The sequence below is a fragment of the Bos indicus x Bos taurus genome, chromosome 7 (assembly GCF_003369695.1).
Source record: "Bos indicus x Bos taurus breed Angus x Brahman F1 hybrid chromosome 7, Bos_hybrid_MaternalHap_v2.0, whole genome shotgun sequence".
NCBI lineage: Eukaryota > Metazoa > Chordata > Mammalia > Artiodactyla > Bovidae > Bos > Bos indicus x Bos taurus.
Genome location: NC_040082.1, coordinates 64,554,770 through 64,570,535, shown reverse-complemented (window position 1 = coordinate 64,570,535; position 15,766 = coordinate 64,554,770). Strand labels below are relative to the sequence as shown.

The 15,766-nt window shown below is 36.1% G+C and overlaps 1 protein-coding gene across 1 annotated transcript in view; it reads left to right on the top strand.

Moving 5' to 3' along the window:
* SEC24A (SEC24 homolog A, COPII coat complex component) overlaps positions 1 to 10,125 on the top strand; it is a 74,946-nt gene extending 64,821 nt beyond the window's left edge. The window contains exons 18-23 of the mRNA XM_027546473.1: positions 1,220 to 1,395; positions 2,770 to 2,907; positions 4,717 to 4,821; positions 5,132 to 5,224; positions 6,774 to 6,877; positions 7,159 to 10,125. Coding sequence (XP_027402274.1) covers positions 1,220 to 1,395; positions 2,770 to 2,907; positions 4,717 to 4,821; positions 5,132 to 5,224; positions 6,774 to 6,877; positions 7,159 to 7,273 — 731 coding nt within the window. The 3' untranslated portion in view covers positions 7,274 to 10,125. The remainder of the gene's footprint in view (positions 1 to 1,219; positions 1,396 to 2,769; positions 2,908 to 4,716; positions 4,822 to 5,131; positions 5,225 to 6,773; positions 6,878 to 7,158) is intronic.
* The last annotated feature ends 5,641 nt before the right edge of the window (positions 10,126 to 15,766 follow it).

Genomic DNA, 15,766 nt, shown 5'->3' with positions numbered 1-15,766 from the left:
CAGTTTAGTCTCATATGTTAAAAGTTAAAAATTGTAACCTAAGAAATTTGAAGGTTCATTGCCTTTATATATTGTTGAACTAGTAGATTTTTGTAACAGTGTAATTATTATATCTTTATTATTATTAACAACAGCAACTATATATCAGGCAGTGTTTGTGAATTTTAAAAAATCTTCACAACAAGTATTAGTTCTTTTATTAAATTTGGTTGATCCCAATATGTACTTTTTACCCCTCACATTTTGTCAAAATCCTTGAGTTAAGGTAATAGTAGTCTTCATTCTTTTTTGCTTATATATAAATTTGGTCATAGCAGTTAATAATGTCACTTCATTGAGTGTATTTTTGATACCACATGAATAGAGTTTAGTTATAGTTTGAGAAGTTTTCAAAGGAACTACAGTGTTTTTGGTTTTGGAAAAATTTTGGGGGTATATAGAAAAGCTTAAAATAGAGTAGCATAACAGATGATGAAGATCATCTAAATAACTAGTTGTTCTTTGAATAAATATAAAAGTTCTCTGTATTAAGAAAGCATGTGCTACAAAAGAAGCATGTGTGTTTAATTGCAGTCTTCTTTCTCAGTGATACATAAAATGATAGGTTACAATTAAAAACATCTTAGATTTGGTGAAATACAATTTTCCATTTGTATTTCCAATGTATACATTTTACAGATAAGGATACTGTGGCTCATAAAGGTTAAATTACTTGCCAGATTTTCATACTGCTAGGAAATAGCACAGAGAAGGCAATGGCACCCCACTCCAGTACTCTTGCCTGGAAAATCCCATGGATGGAGGAGCCTGGTGGGCTACAGTCCATGGGGTCACTAAGAGTTGGACACGACTGAGTGACTTCACTTTCACTTTCCACTTTCATGCATTGGAGAAGGAAATGGCAACCCACTCCAGTGTTCTTGCCTGGAGAATCCCAGGGACAGGGGAGCCTTGTGGGCTGCCGTCTGGGGTCGCACAGAGTCAGACATGACTGAAGTGAATTAGCAGCAGCAGCAGCAGGAAATAGCAAAACAATATTTCAACACAGGTTGGTTTGATTCTCTAAAGTATGTGCTTTTAACTGCTGTGTTTGGTTCCTTGTGTATGTAATAACTTGAGAGAAAATTTGTATAATTAAAAAAAAGCTTTTCTGTCCTTAACAGTGGGGTAACTAAACTTCTGTCTTTTTTCTCTTTGTCCCTACTTCAACTTCTTTTAGCTGTTGACAGGTCTGTGACGGCCAGTCTGAGTGATGCTCGTGATGCCCTAGTGAATGCCGTCATAGACTCCCTTTCAGCTTATCGTTCTTCAGCCCTAAGTAACCAGCAGCCTGGACTCATGGTTCCTTTCTCTCTTCGGCTTTTCCCACTGTTTGTGCTGGCTCTCCTTAAACAGGTAAAAGAATCAAAATCAGAAACTAACATGGTGAAAGTGTCAACAGCCAAAATTTTTGTCCTGTGAACCTCTTTCTCATAGATAACAATTTATAAACTGTGGGAAAAAATACAAAAAATTAGCTACCTAAAGGAAAAAATACAAAAAATTAGCTACCTAAAGGATCTGGAGGATGTACATGAGGAGAAACAAAACTTGGAAGAGGAGGCATGCACATGGTGCACTTCCTGTTAGTTTAGCCTGAGGATAGGTGACCTTTAATGTCATGCATAAGGAATAAAACATCAGTAATTTGCAGGCTTTCTGGTGTGAAATATTAGATGACAGAGTTTATAATTACTGCTTCTGAATAGTAAATGTAGAACCCCAGAACAGATAGAACCAAAGAAAGTGAAAGTCACTCGGTTGTGTCCAACTCTTTGTGACCCCATGGACTGTATAGTCCATAGAATTCTCTAGGCCAGAATACTGGAGTGGGTAGCCTTTTGCTTCTCCAGGGGATCTTCCCAACCCAGGGATCGAGCCCAGTCTCCTGCATTGCAGGCAGATTCTTTACCAGCCTAGCCACAGGGGAAGCCCATAGGCACTTAGTAACTAGTTTTTTAAATGAATAAATGGAACATCTTTCATTTCCTATAGTATTCTTTCTTTAACAGCCTTTTCTAATCTTCCTGATTTACAGTCAGTGCATTTGTTTTAAGGCAAAGTTTCATTGCTGTTATCTCTCTGCCTCTTTCTACTCCTTTCCATCAATAGAAATGCCCAAAACCTTATCTCTGAATTTAGTGTTCATGGAGCTAATATTCCAGTTGAAACTGACAATTACTTGTTAACTCTATTCTACTAAGTAGCTGTCTTCAAATTACTAATTTTCTTGGTTGATTTGTGAGCTTTGTTATTATACATTATTTAATTTCTCTAGCTGTGGGAGAAATGAGGATAGTTAACCACCATTCATCGTTTCTCAGCTTTTACAGAATACTTAGATATTTGGTTCTTCATACTTCATATGCCTTTTTTTTGGCATCTGCAATGTAACTTTATCCTTCTTGTCCTGTTATTTAGATTTTTATATTACTATTGCTTTATGATAGATAGGATGTTTAGATCTATTTCATTGATTAGGAAGGAGATGCCAGAGAGATTGAATGATTTTGCCATGGTCAGATAATTAATTTGTCAAGACTTTTAGGTAAGGATATAGCCACAGTTTAATAGATGTGTGTGACTGATTAAGATATATTTTTGTAAGAACAAGTGACAGTAAATTTGTTAATTCTGTTTGAAGCTATTCTTTTAACAGCTGATATTTGCAAAATTTTATATGTATTTGTTAAATACCTTTTTTCTGATGGGTATATTTTTTTGTTATAGAAATCATTTCAGACTGGGACAAATGCACGTCTAGATGAACGCATTTTTGCTATGTGTCAAGTGAAAAATCAGCCCTTGGTTTACCTTATGCTCACAACTCATCCCAGTTTGTATAGAGTTGACAATCTCTCAGATGAGGTAAGATTGATTCATTTTTTTATTCACTTTTACTTGAACATTTATAAGGCTAATTGTATTGAATCCATTGAAGAAATGAAGAAAGGTGTTTTCTTTCTTAAAGCTTTTCATTTTATTCTTATATAAAGAAATTTTGGCTTTGGGAAGCTCCTGAAAATAGTACTTTTATTTAAGTTATTAAAGTAATAAACTTTACTGTTTGTTTCAGATGAATCTTTAGAGAGATCTAAATAAATGAAGACATTGTCAAATTGACTCGAGCAACCTATGATTTATTTATTTAAACAGGTTGATCTGAAAGGAGTATCCAGTGTGAAATTACACTTGAATGCCCAGGTCAATGTTTACTGTAATAATAATCTTGAATTGAAAAGAAAATATTTGTCCAAGTTATAACATTATTTTCCTTTGATGGGAAGTTTTCTAGAGTTAAAGCTGCAACCATGAAAATGTTAAACCATAATCTTTCTATAATACATTGTAATCAAGTTAGGATATATATGTTAGAAGTAATACTTTGGTTAGAAATGTTTGAGTTTAAATATTTTAAGGTACCTTGCATATATGAAGGAGATAACTTTTTAGCAAATGAAAATTGTTGATGACATTATTAATTTGTATTACAAAAATAATGACTTAAGATTACTTCTGTGTTTGACAAGTTCAACTAACTGGACCTGTATTTTTCTCAAATTGAAAAGTGGCAAATTAACATAAAAATACAAATGCAGTATGTTAGATGTCTATAATATGGAGACCATTAGGAGAAAAATAAATCACTCATAGTACATACATTCAGAGACAAGCACTATTAAGATTTTCAGTGGTATATTTATCAGGACTCTTCTTTTGCAAGTGAGCTTAGGAAAGAAGGGACTGACTGATGTGGCACTCAAACACAAACCACAGGAAAGGCTAGGGTCTAACTTAACTCAGGCCTAACTCAAATTCATCGATTCTGTATTGCTTCATTCTTTCAGACCAGCCTTTTGTATAAGACTAGAAAACAGAGCCACTGATAGCTTCCCATCTTTACTACCAGAGAAGGACAAGGCTTTCTTTTCTTAGTTCACATTAATTTCTGATTGGCTGTATTTGGGCTGTAGGCTCTCTTGTTCCCCACATGCCCTAAGGCCAGAGGTCTTAAGGTGCTGTGATTAATAGGTCCTAGTAGAGCTAAAGCCTTCTGAAGGTAGTACCTCTTGATAGGTCAGTATTTTATTTACTTTCTCCCTTAGATAAGATTCATTAAATACCAAGTTTTAGTATTTAAATCAAATTTTGGTCAAAAATGTATAGTTACGAATAATTAAAGGTGTATATTTTAAGATAGCAGTATCATAGTCAGTGATAACTGAGAAACTTCCATTTCTGGACTTATTAAATAAATGTTAAATTGAAGAGAACTAGAAAATTCATTTGCATTAGATTTACATCAGGATTTATATATGATCTAAACCACACAATCATCTGTTATCATTAACTAAATTCCGGACTTTATTTGAATGTCACTAATGTAATTTATCTAATCAGGATACATGAGTACTAATTACATTTATTGTGTTCATTTTTAAAATAATAAATTAAGATCAGAGAGTAATTTGGCTTGACTGGGATCACGATGGCTTTGTTTAGATAAACGATACATATTTCCTCCTCGTCTTTATGTTTAAATATGAATAATTGTGATTTACCTAAATAAATTCCAAGGTCTCAAAGGTAACACTCATTAAATTTCTTTTTATTATTTAATTGTGGCTCCCTAATAGTTATATCTAAAAGGCTTTAATCTTTTGCTAAATTTTTAAGGGAGCAATCAGCATCAATGATCGCACTATACCTCAGCCGCCTATTCTTCAGCTTTCAGTGGAGAAGCTGAGCAGGGATGGGGCCTTTCTCATGGATGCAGGTTCTGTGAGTAGTCTTGACTTCTCTCTGTACACTACTACCCTCATTCCTCTTAGTTTCTCTCTTAACGGATTATGTATTATTTAATCTATATAGTTTTGTATTTGCCACCTTCTCCTCCATAGTCTCCTTGCATGCGGAGCATATAATGTCCTGTCATGGTAAATAGTAGTTATCATTACTTTAGTTGGAGCCTATACAGTCTCAGTAAACTAACTTCCCTTTTTGATCTTTTAAAACACAGTCAGTGGTTAAAGGTTAAGTCAACATCTCACTGTTAAGCTGTATCTCAAAATAATTTTCTTCCTCTCTCCAGGTACTAATGCTTTGGGTTGGAAGAAATTGTGGACAGAATTTTCTCAGCCAAGTTCTAGGAGTTGAAAACTATGCATTAATTCCACAGACCATGGTAAGATTGTGTAATTATAGTGATTGTGGTATGCTTAAAAGGCGTTTCAAATGATGGCAAAAACATGAACATCCTATTTTGAAATCATAACTGTATTTTAGAGGCATTCTTTAGGTTATTTTGCATTTTTGACTTGCTTGCTCTTATACGTGTATACTATTTTAGTGAGAAAGTAATGAACGTAGTTAATGGCCAAAAAACGTTTGCTGCTGTTGGCAGCAGTTGGCATTAGTGTTAGGGCTCTTCTGTTTCTCTGTTTTGTGTTTTTTGCAAGTGATTTCATTGTTCTTTGGCAGAGTCCCTTTAACTGCTGCTTTAGAATAAGAACTAAGCTAACTGCCACACAAGCCAACGACTTGTGACCAATATCAGTTGGATTTATATTGATTATTGGAGAATGTAATACTGGACTCTGTCACCCACTCTGTAACCTTGAATAAGTCATTAAAAGCCTCATTTGTAAAAATAAGAGTGCTGTTCCCTATGGAGGAATACTTGAAACAACACATGAGAAAGCACATGTTAAATCTATGTAACATTTGGATAATTGTGAATTTTAAAGTTAGAATTAATTATAACATGGTCTTATTTCATGTCATACTTTTGGGTTTCAACTAGTTTGTCACCAACTTTGGAATATATTTTATGTCTGCATCTTGGTCATATTTATGGGCTTAACTTCATTTATAGAACTCATTAGGAGATTTATGTATTTAAAAGACAAAGGGTTCTATCTAGGATAAGCATTAGCTTAATGGCTGATCTGGGTGACTAGGCACTGTAGGTAATGAGATAAGAAATTGTTATATTTGTAATAACTGTCTGAATGGATCAGTTAATTCTAGATGTCATAATAAACAGAAGATAAGAGGTAGCATATTCTTCTAGATCAGTGTCTGACAAACTAGGCCTAAGGAGGCCTGCCACCTGTGTGTGAATAAAGTTTCAGTGGAGCATGCTGCTGCTGCTGCTGCTAAGTCGCTTCAGTCGTGTTCGACTCTGTGAGACGCCATAGCCGGCAGCCCACGAGGCTCCCCCGTCCCTGGGATTCTCCAGGCAAGAACACTGGAGTGGGTTGCCATTTCCTTCTCCAGTGCATGAAAGTGAAAAGTGAAAGTGAAGTCGCTGAGTTGTGTCCGACTGTTCTCGACCCCATGGACTGCAGCCTACCAGGCTCCTCTGTCCATGGGATTTTCCAGGCAAGAGTACTGGAGTGGGTTGCTATCAGTGGAGCATAGCCATGTCCATTTACTTACAGTATATAGTCTGTGGCTGCTTCAGTGGAACAGTGCCAGAGTTGAGAAGTTACAACAGAGCAAATGACCTGCAAGCCTGAAATATTTATTATCTGTTCCTTTAAAAAGTCTGCCTACCCTTTAGGGGTAGGGAGAAAATTGTTGTATGTAGAATCTTAGGCTCCTCCCTAGACCTCCTATATCAATTGCAGTTCAGTAAGATCCTCAGGTGATTCATATACAAGATAAAGTTTGAAAAGTATTATAGATGATAATTTAGAATAAGTTGTATATTGCTGGTTTTTGTTTAATAGACAGACCTTCCAGAACTTGATACACCAGAATCTGCCAGAACAATAGCTTTCATCTCTTGGCTTAGAGAGCAGAGACCATTTTACCCAATACTTTATGTAATAAGGTAAGTTGAATTTGTCATTTGTCAATACTAAAGCAGTTTGCTTGGCTTTGCAAGGAAACCTTTGAGTTGAATCATAGGTATGTGTAACCTATTGCAAACTCTTTAGAAGGATATAGAAAAAAAAATTGTATTTTCAATAAATAGTACAAGTTAGTAGTATTAAGTTATGCTTTATATCCATTTATTAGCAAAATAGATGTCAAAGCTTTGTGACAAATCCACTGTTTATTTTACTATTACATTTTGTCTAATATTATAAATATTTGTCTTTTATTCCTAAGGGATGAGAGTCCGATGAAAGCAAACTTCCTTCAAAACATGGTAGAAGACAGAACAGAATCTGCATTATCATATTATGAATTCCTCTTGCATATACAACAGCAAGTGAATAAATGAACAAATGAAGATACTCGACTTAATAATTTCAAAGGAAAGTCACAATAACACAGAACACCTGAAAGTGTGTAATACCTTCCTTTCCTGTTAGGTTTGTGGACTAATGTGATGATTATATGTTCTCACTGTGATTTCAACAAACTGTAGCAAATGAACACAGCGGAGAATCAAACATGCAACTCTGAAATACTGTATTTTTCAAATCAAAATATATCTGCATATGATTGATCACACAAATGACCTTTATTCTTTGCTGCCAATTATGTTTGAGTTGTTATGGATTGAAGTAAGACAGTATCGCAGAGGCAAAGTGCATTTTGTAAAATAAAGACTTCTGTGTTCCAAATGTATATTTCTCATTTTTTTTCTGAATTTTTGGCTGCTACATTTAAAACCTCACAAGATTAAATGTTGCGGGGAAGTTACAAATCCATTGATAATGAGCTTTTTAAAATAAAAAGATTTTTGAAGTAAATCATATGTTGGAAAACTAGTATCCATCCCCCAGAGTTTTGCTTTTTTTTTTCAAGGAAGAAAAAGGATCATCATGTTAACTAAAACTAGAGTAAATCAACTCTAGTCTAGCTTGAGAAGAATATGAAGTGATACAGTCAAGCTTTGTCAGTATTCTGTATACTTGAAGAACAAAGTAACTGATCTGGAGTGAAAACTCTTAAGAGGTTTTCTGATTTGACTGCAGAAGACTTGGTTGGACACTGTCTTATTCTGCAGTGAAAAAAATCTGAGCTGTCTTCATAAATACGCTGGGACTGGCAATAGTAGGGAGATGAGAAACTTAGTTATCTTGATCCTTTAAGTGGGTTTTATTTGGTACATTTCTGCTCTGTGATGTATAATATAAAAGCATTATATTGGTGAAATGAGTATGAATGAAAGAAATTAAAGATTTCTTAAATGCTGTCTCAAATTCATCAGTAACATTTTCTAAGGAGTTTTATAATTGAATTGGAAGTTGCTCATAAGATTTATTCTTAACATTAAAACTTAATAAAGCACGAATGCCACTGTTTGGTTTAGTGAATATTAAGATCACACAAATCCGATATATGGAGATGATAAAAGAAACTTGATTTCTGAACATGCTCAAGATACTGCTTTTTGATTTGGCCAGAGAAATATTATAGTAAAAACTATTAAGTGAATTTTGTTTACAAATAGGGAAATTATACATCTGTATATTTAAGGTGGTGTGATAGAATATCTTTAAAAAGAGTTTGGTCCAGTTTTCACAGATTCATTTTGTCTTGTATGAACATTTTGAAGTAAAAGTTGTTCATGAGTAGTACTTGATGAAAAGATTTTTGTTTCTTTGTTTTAATGGATTAGAAAAATGTGTTTACAATCTTGATCTTACATGATCACCAGTGAAATAGTAACTTTCAGGTTTACATCAATATGAGCTGACTTTTACTGAATCGTTTTGGGTTAGGGAAGAAATAGGTCCCACTAGAGTATATACTACTGCTTGCCAGCCAGATCAGAATAATTGTGTTCTATAAAAATATTATCTCCCTGAAGCAGTGTTAAGGTTTATTTTCAGTTTGCAAGTGATACGTTGAACTGGAAATTTTCTTGAAAGCTGCTTCCTTTATTAGGAAGCAATTTTCAAATTATAGCTAATTAGAATACATTTCTATTTTCCCCTCCTCTAAAGAAACTGAGAGTCATTATTATGCACTGATGTTTCTTAAAATAACTAAAATTCTGTTCATAATGTGAATTTTAAATGTTGATATTGTAGGTCCTTTTTTAATAGTAGTAATAAATCTTCCAGAGGGGAAAGTTTGTGCTCCTAGGGACAGTAATCTTCCTCGTGCCTCACTTTCATCCCTAAGTGGGTATGACTCTTGTTATTACCACATGCTTTGTTGGTATATTTCACAAATTTACTTTAAAAAAATTATTTTAGATATTGCATAACATGTGCAATCCAGAATAATTTTATAATAGCCAGGTCATAAAAAACATAACTTTATTAAGAATTCACAATATTTGTTCTCCCAGTAATGAGGGAATGAATGAATCTTTTGGAGATATTGATATTAAGCAATTATTTTTTGCAATATTGAATGTGTTACTTTAGTTTTTTTTTTTTAAGTAGGGCACTACCTGCTATCTCATCTTGTATTACTTTTTGATGTAAAGCAACTAATATTTACACTATGCCATATTTTTTTTATTGTAGTTGTAAATTATGAAAGATCCTTGAATTTTCTACAGATCTACAACTACTAAAGTAATTGACAAGGGCAATCTTGGTATTTAAATCTGAGTGGCAGTTCTACCATAAAAAGTACTCTATTTTTCTAATTTCTAGGATTTTTAAAATAACATTTCTGTAAGTCTGGCACATTAATACTTCACTCAAGCTGTACCATTTATTTAGTTTGCCTATATTTCATTGTTTTAATTTAATGTAATGTATTGAGTCTAATAGACTGTTTTACAATAATTAGAATAAAAGAGTTTTCTTCTAATCAAAGATGCATAACAGCTGTTATCTAGGGGACCACCAAATGTGATTTCAGGATTTTGTTAACTATTACAAGTATAATCCTTATGTAGAAATTTTAATTTTGTAAAGTAGTGTATAATATTGTAACATTAAACTCTTGTTTTCAAATTCAAATCTGTATTGGTCTTCAATGTGCTGTGTTAAATCTTGCTTCTCTGAAATGTTAGAGACAAGATGTCTTCCTTTTTACAGTTTGTAATTCTCACTGTTTTTTTCCTGTAAAAGAAAAAGTCATTTGTAACCCATGCAAATAATCGTTTGAATTGTGCTAACTTATCGATTTGGCTATTCAATAAAGTTAATTGAAAGAGCTTCATACTGTGGTTATGTATTTAAATTGACATGAATAACTTGACAGTCACTGAGTAGTTCTATGTTGTACATCCAAATTAAGTCAATGGAAAAATACTGTTGAAGAGGCTTTAAACCTATGTCAGAATCTGGGATTTCATAATCCTAATTCTAGATGCTCACTCTTCAAGAACAGCTAAGTTTAAAATTCTAGATTGAAAGAGTTTTAAATGGTTTATTTTTTAATTCTCAGTATGTTTAAGGTACTACTCTATTTGTGTCCCTTTTGTTACTGATATGATGCCTACTGTAAGTCTAATTTTTATTTGAAAGATAATGTTAGCTCTTATGATTTTTCTTTTATCCTTAATATGCTATAGTTGTTATAGTTTTACTTGTTGTTGTGTTTAGTTGCTAAGTAAGTAGTGTCTGGCTCTTTTTGATCCCATGGACTGTAGCCGTCTGTCCATGCGATTTCCCAGGCAAGAGTACTAGAGTGGGTTGCCATTTCCTGCTCCACAGGATTTTTTCGACCCAGGAGTCAAACCTGTGTCTCCTGCGTGGCAGGAGGATTCTTTACCATTGACTTGCCTGGAAAGCCCAGTAGTTTCACTACTCTGAGTTTATTGTTTATCCTGCTTGTTTTTCAGTGCACACTTTAATCTGGAGATCCTTGTCTACTTTCAATTCTAGAAAATTCTGGCTTTTTAAAATTTTATTTTTAAAAACTAGGTATAATTGACATATAAAGTTATTTTAAGTTTTTGCTTCAGTTATTCCCTCTATTCTTTACCTTCAGAATTCCTTTATGATGTATGTTTTTACTAATTCTGCTTGTGACTATGTCCATTTGAAGCTTAATCTCATCTATTGAATTTTATATTTGTGTAACATTTTTGATTAATTTCTGCCTATTTTGTTCAGTAATGTATTAAAACTGTTCTATAAAATTCTGGGGATGGCTTTCCTAGTGACTCAGACGGTAAAGAATCTGCTTGTGATACAGGAGATCTGGCTTCAATCCCTGGGTTGGGAAGATCCCCTGGAGAAGGAAATGGCCCCACTCCAGTATTCTTGCCTGGAGAATCCCATGGACAGAGGATCCTGGCAGGCTACAGTCCATGGGGTCACAAAGAGTCAGACACGACTGAGCAACTAACACACATAAAATTCTGGAGTGAATTCCAATTCTGATTTTTAATTTGGGTGGCAGAATTTAAATGTTTGTTAGAATGTTTGTTTTTCATGTTTCTTAGAATTTGGATTTCTAGGCTCATTTGCAGAGAAGGCAATGGCACCCCACTCCAGTACTCCTGCCTGGAAAATCCCATGGATGGAGGAGCCTGGAAGGCTTCAGTCCATGGGGTTGCTGAGGGTCGGACACAACTGAGCGACTTCACTTTCACTTTTCACTTTCATGCATTGGAGAAGGAAATGGCAACCCACTCCAGTGTTCTTGCCTGGAGAATCCCAGGGACGGGGGAGCCTGGTGGGCTGCCGTCTATGGGGTCGCACAGAGTCGGACACGACTGAAGTGACTTAGCAGTAGCAGTATCAGCAGGCTCATTTGATTGAGAGGGTTATTCTTTTCAGTTTAGCACATCTCTCTCTGTCCAAGCTTTCTGTCTCCCTGTCTGTGGGTTTTCTAGTTGCATTTTCCAAAAACCAGGGCTATTGGTGATGTTTCAGGGCTCCTGTTATGCAGTGATTTGAGGATATCACCACTCTAGTCACCAACAGTGGGAAATCAACAGCCCTGTCTTCTGCTTTTCTATTTATTAAGCTGAAATCCAATAGAAAATGATATTTTGAATATTCTTCAGGGAGGGCAGACCTCATATCTTGCCTGGAGAATCCCATGGACAGAGGAGCCTTGCAGGTATAGCCTATACAGTTCATAGGGTTGCAAAGAGTGGGACACGACTGACACGACTTAGCAGGCACAGACAGACCTCAAGCAGTGAGTTTGTCCTGTCCATCCCAATGTCTCATGTGGAACACTTTGAGTTCCTCTTACACATAGATTGTGCCATCACTGCCTATTTCTGGATCTGTAGCCCAACAGGCACCTGTCTAGCTACACTGTGCTATGTTTCACATACTCAGATCTGCTGAGATGTTTCTCTTGTTTTTGAGGTCCTATTTTTTTCCCTTTATGTTTTTAAATGTTACTGATTGCTGTGTGTAGTAGAGAGGTGTCCAAGCATGAACTTACTGCCAACTTTTAACCCCAGAATCTGAATTATTTTATTACTTATGACTCAATCTGTTCAGCTTTGTAGCTACAGTTAGTCAATAAAGTATTACCTACCTTAACAATGCTAGGGTCAAATAAAAATTACATAAAACTCATTGAAATGCCAAGTTTTGACACTTTCTCTAAAAGAAACATTTGCGCACCTATGCAGGTAAATTTAGTGCTGTCAGTGCTAGGCATGGGGTAAAATTGGTCAATTTTTTTTTAATGGGGAAAAAACATAGATTTTAAATATTTTTAAAGGAAAAGAAATCAAGATATAACACATATAAAAATTAAAGATGGATGTGGACTTGCCCTTGTAAAGTAAGGGAGACAAGAATTAAGTATGTACATCATTTAGCAAGGAATCATACCACTGAGAAGCACTAGGAAACTTAGTAACTATGGAAACCTCATAGAGAATAGTTTCCCAGAAATAAGCATGTAATATGAAATCTTGACCCTTTAAATTCTTAGCTGACTTCATCAGCATCATACATCAACACATCTATCTAAATCAAAATATTAACTTGGTGTCTATATGCTATCACAAATGAAAAAAAAACCCGTTTACCCTGGAATTGTATTTGTTTATTTTGCCATGAGACCTTAGTTCCCCAACTAGCAATTGAACCCACACCCCCTGAAGTGGAAGTGGAGTGTTAACCACTAGACTGCCAGGGAAGTCCCCAAATTGTAATTGATCCTGACTCATCAGGACTCTATCTTCTGCACATTTATTACTAGGAATTAATTATTTCAATTGTAGAATTTTTAAAAGCACAGTCTGGGCCTCAGAGATGTAGATCTGAACAGATATGCAAGGAAACCTTTTCTAACGCTTTAAAATTACTAACTAGGGCATGTCCCTGGAGATTCAGCTATCATCCAAAGAGGAAATGTTCAATTTCAATATTTATACTTGAGCTCCTTTTTTGTTGAATCCAAAAAAACATTGCCGTTTGTTTTTACACTTTTTTTCAAAATCCTTCTCTGTCTGGGACAGGGTCAAGTGACTGAACAGTTTAAAACAGTATTTTATTACCTTCTATCTAGTCAGGGTTTCACGGGCTTCCTGACTTGGAGCAAGCTCATGTAGCAGGCTTCCTTGCAGGGGACACTGCAGGGGACACACTGGGCTGCTTCACCCTCTGCAGCCTCAGATGGGATCTGACCATGGCATCCTCTCAAGAGGGATTCAGTTCACTCATTTACTCATTCACTTAGTCGTTAACTGCACACCAGGGCTGCATTACGACTTTTGTGGGCTGTAGGTACTTTGCTTTTGTGGGCTCCTTCCTCTATAAAAGCACACTTAAAATTATACTTAATGACTGTGTCAGTATGATAATGCCTACCATCCAGGCTGGATTCATCATTATATATAAATTATCACTACATTTTCCTTCTCATTTAAAACAAGTTCAAACTAAACGAATTTATTTAGAAACAAAGAAAATAAACTTATGGTTACCAAAGAGGAAAAGGCAGGGGAGGAATAAATTGAAAGTAATGGAGTTAACAGATGCACACTTTCATATATAAAATTGATAAACAGCCAAGATTTACTGTATGGCACAGGGAACTGTATTTGGCATCTTATGCTACTGCTACTGCTAAGTCACTTCAGTCGCCTCCGACTCTGTGCGACCCCAGAGACAGCAGCCCACCAGGCCCTGCCGTTCCGGGGATTCCCCAGGCAAGAACACTGGAGTGGGTTGCCATTTCCTCCTCCAATGCAGGAAAGTGAAAAGGGAAAGTGAAGTCGCTCAGTCTATCCGACTCTTAGCCTACCAGGCTCCTCCATCCATGGGATTTTCCAGGCAAGAGTACTGGAGTGAGTTGCCATTGCCTTCTCCGTTTGGTATCTTATAGCAAACTATAATGGAAAAGAATAATTTTAAAAAGAATAGAGGGAAGTATATATGTATATGTGTGTACATACCAAAGAAGCCTAAATAGTTTTATATCTTTATAAAACTCATTGAAAATGCCAAGTTTTGACACTTCCTCTAAAAGAAAAATTTGTGCAACTATTCTGGTAAACTTAATCTAGTGCTCTCAATGCAAGGCATGGGGTAGAGTGGTCAAATTTTTTTAAATGGTGGAAAAATTAAAGATTTATAAAGGAAAAGCAAAAAATAACATACACAAAAATTTTTTAAATGGAGGTGGACTTGCCCTTGTAAAGTTCTGATACCGGGGGAAATTTTTCTTGAGCTATGCCAGAGCCCTTTGGCCTTGCCATGCTCAGTTGCTTCAGTTGTGTCTGACTCTCTGTGACCCCATGGACTGTAGCCTGCCAAGCTCCTCTGTCCATAAAATTTTCCAGGCAACTGGAGAGGGTTGCCATTTCCTACTCCAGAGGATCTTCCCCGCCCAGGGAGCAAACCTACTTGTCTCCTGTATTGGAATGCAGATTCTTTACCACCGCACCACCTGGGAAGCCCATCATATATACATACATATGGTGGCTCGGATGGTAACGAATCTGTCTGCAACGGGGGAGACACAGGTTCAATCCCTGGGTAGGGAGGATCCCCTGGAGAAGGACATGGCTACACACTCTAGCATTCTTGCCTGGAGAATAGCATGGACAGAGATGCCTGGCAGGCTACACAGAGTTGGAAAGGACTGAAGGACTAATACTTTCATATATATATATATATATATATATATATATATATATATATATATATATATATACCAATTACTTTGCTGTACACTGGAAACTAACACAATCTTTGCTTCAATAAAAAATTCAAATTAAAACATTTTCTTGGGCCCCTATTGTATGCTGTCAACATGGCGTAATGGATAAGGCACTCCTGTTGAGGGCCCACACTGTTCTAAGAGCTGTAGCCCTATGCAAGAACACAGTGATTGTCTTCATGGAGCTTATGTTTTACGAAGTGGGAAGCAGATAATAAAAGTACATTCAGCTCGAGAGTCAGTTATAATTGTTAAGGACAAAGGGCAGATAAGGAGAACAGAGTGTTGAGTTGGGACGACAACATAGAGTGGACAGAGAAGGCTTCACTGGGAAAGTCTTAATCAAAACAGGCATGCATTTGGTAGAAGCACTGCTGAAGATGAGGAATCAGCACTAAGAACAAATCCCAGCGACAAAGCTGCATAAAGCGTCGCTCTCGAAGTTACGTATTCTCGACGCCTCAAAGCGAGCCCGAAGAAGGTCACTGGAAACCAGTGCCTGCCACTGCAGACTCCATTTTGCTTCCTGGCATCATGTAGGAGGAGTCTATTCCTTGATCACACGTTTCCAGTGGGTCAGACTGGATGCCGGGTTTCTTCACCTCCGAGTGAACGGCAACGGGGCCCGGTGGCGGGGGAGGAGCATTGAGGACCAGCCCAGGTGGGAGGAATTAGAGCGGCCAAGGATGCCCTCACTCAAGATGGCGGCGCAAAT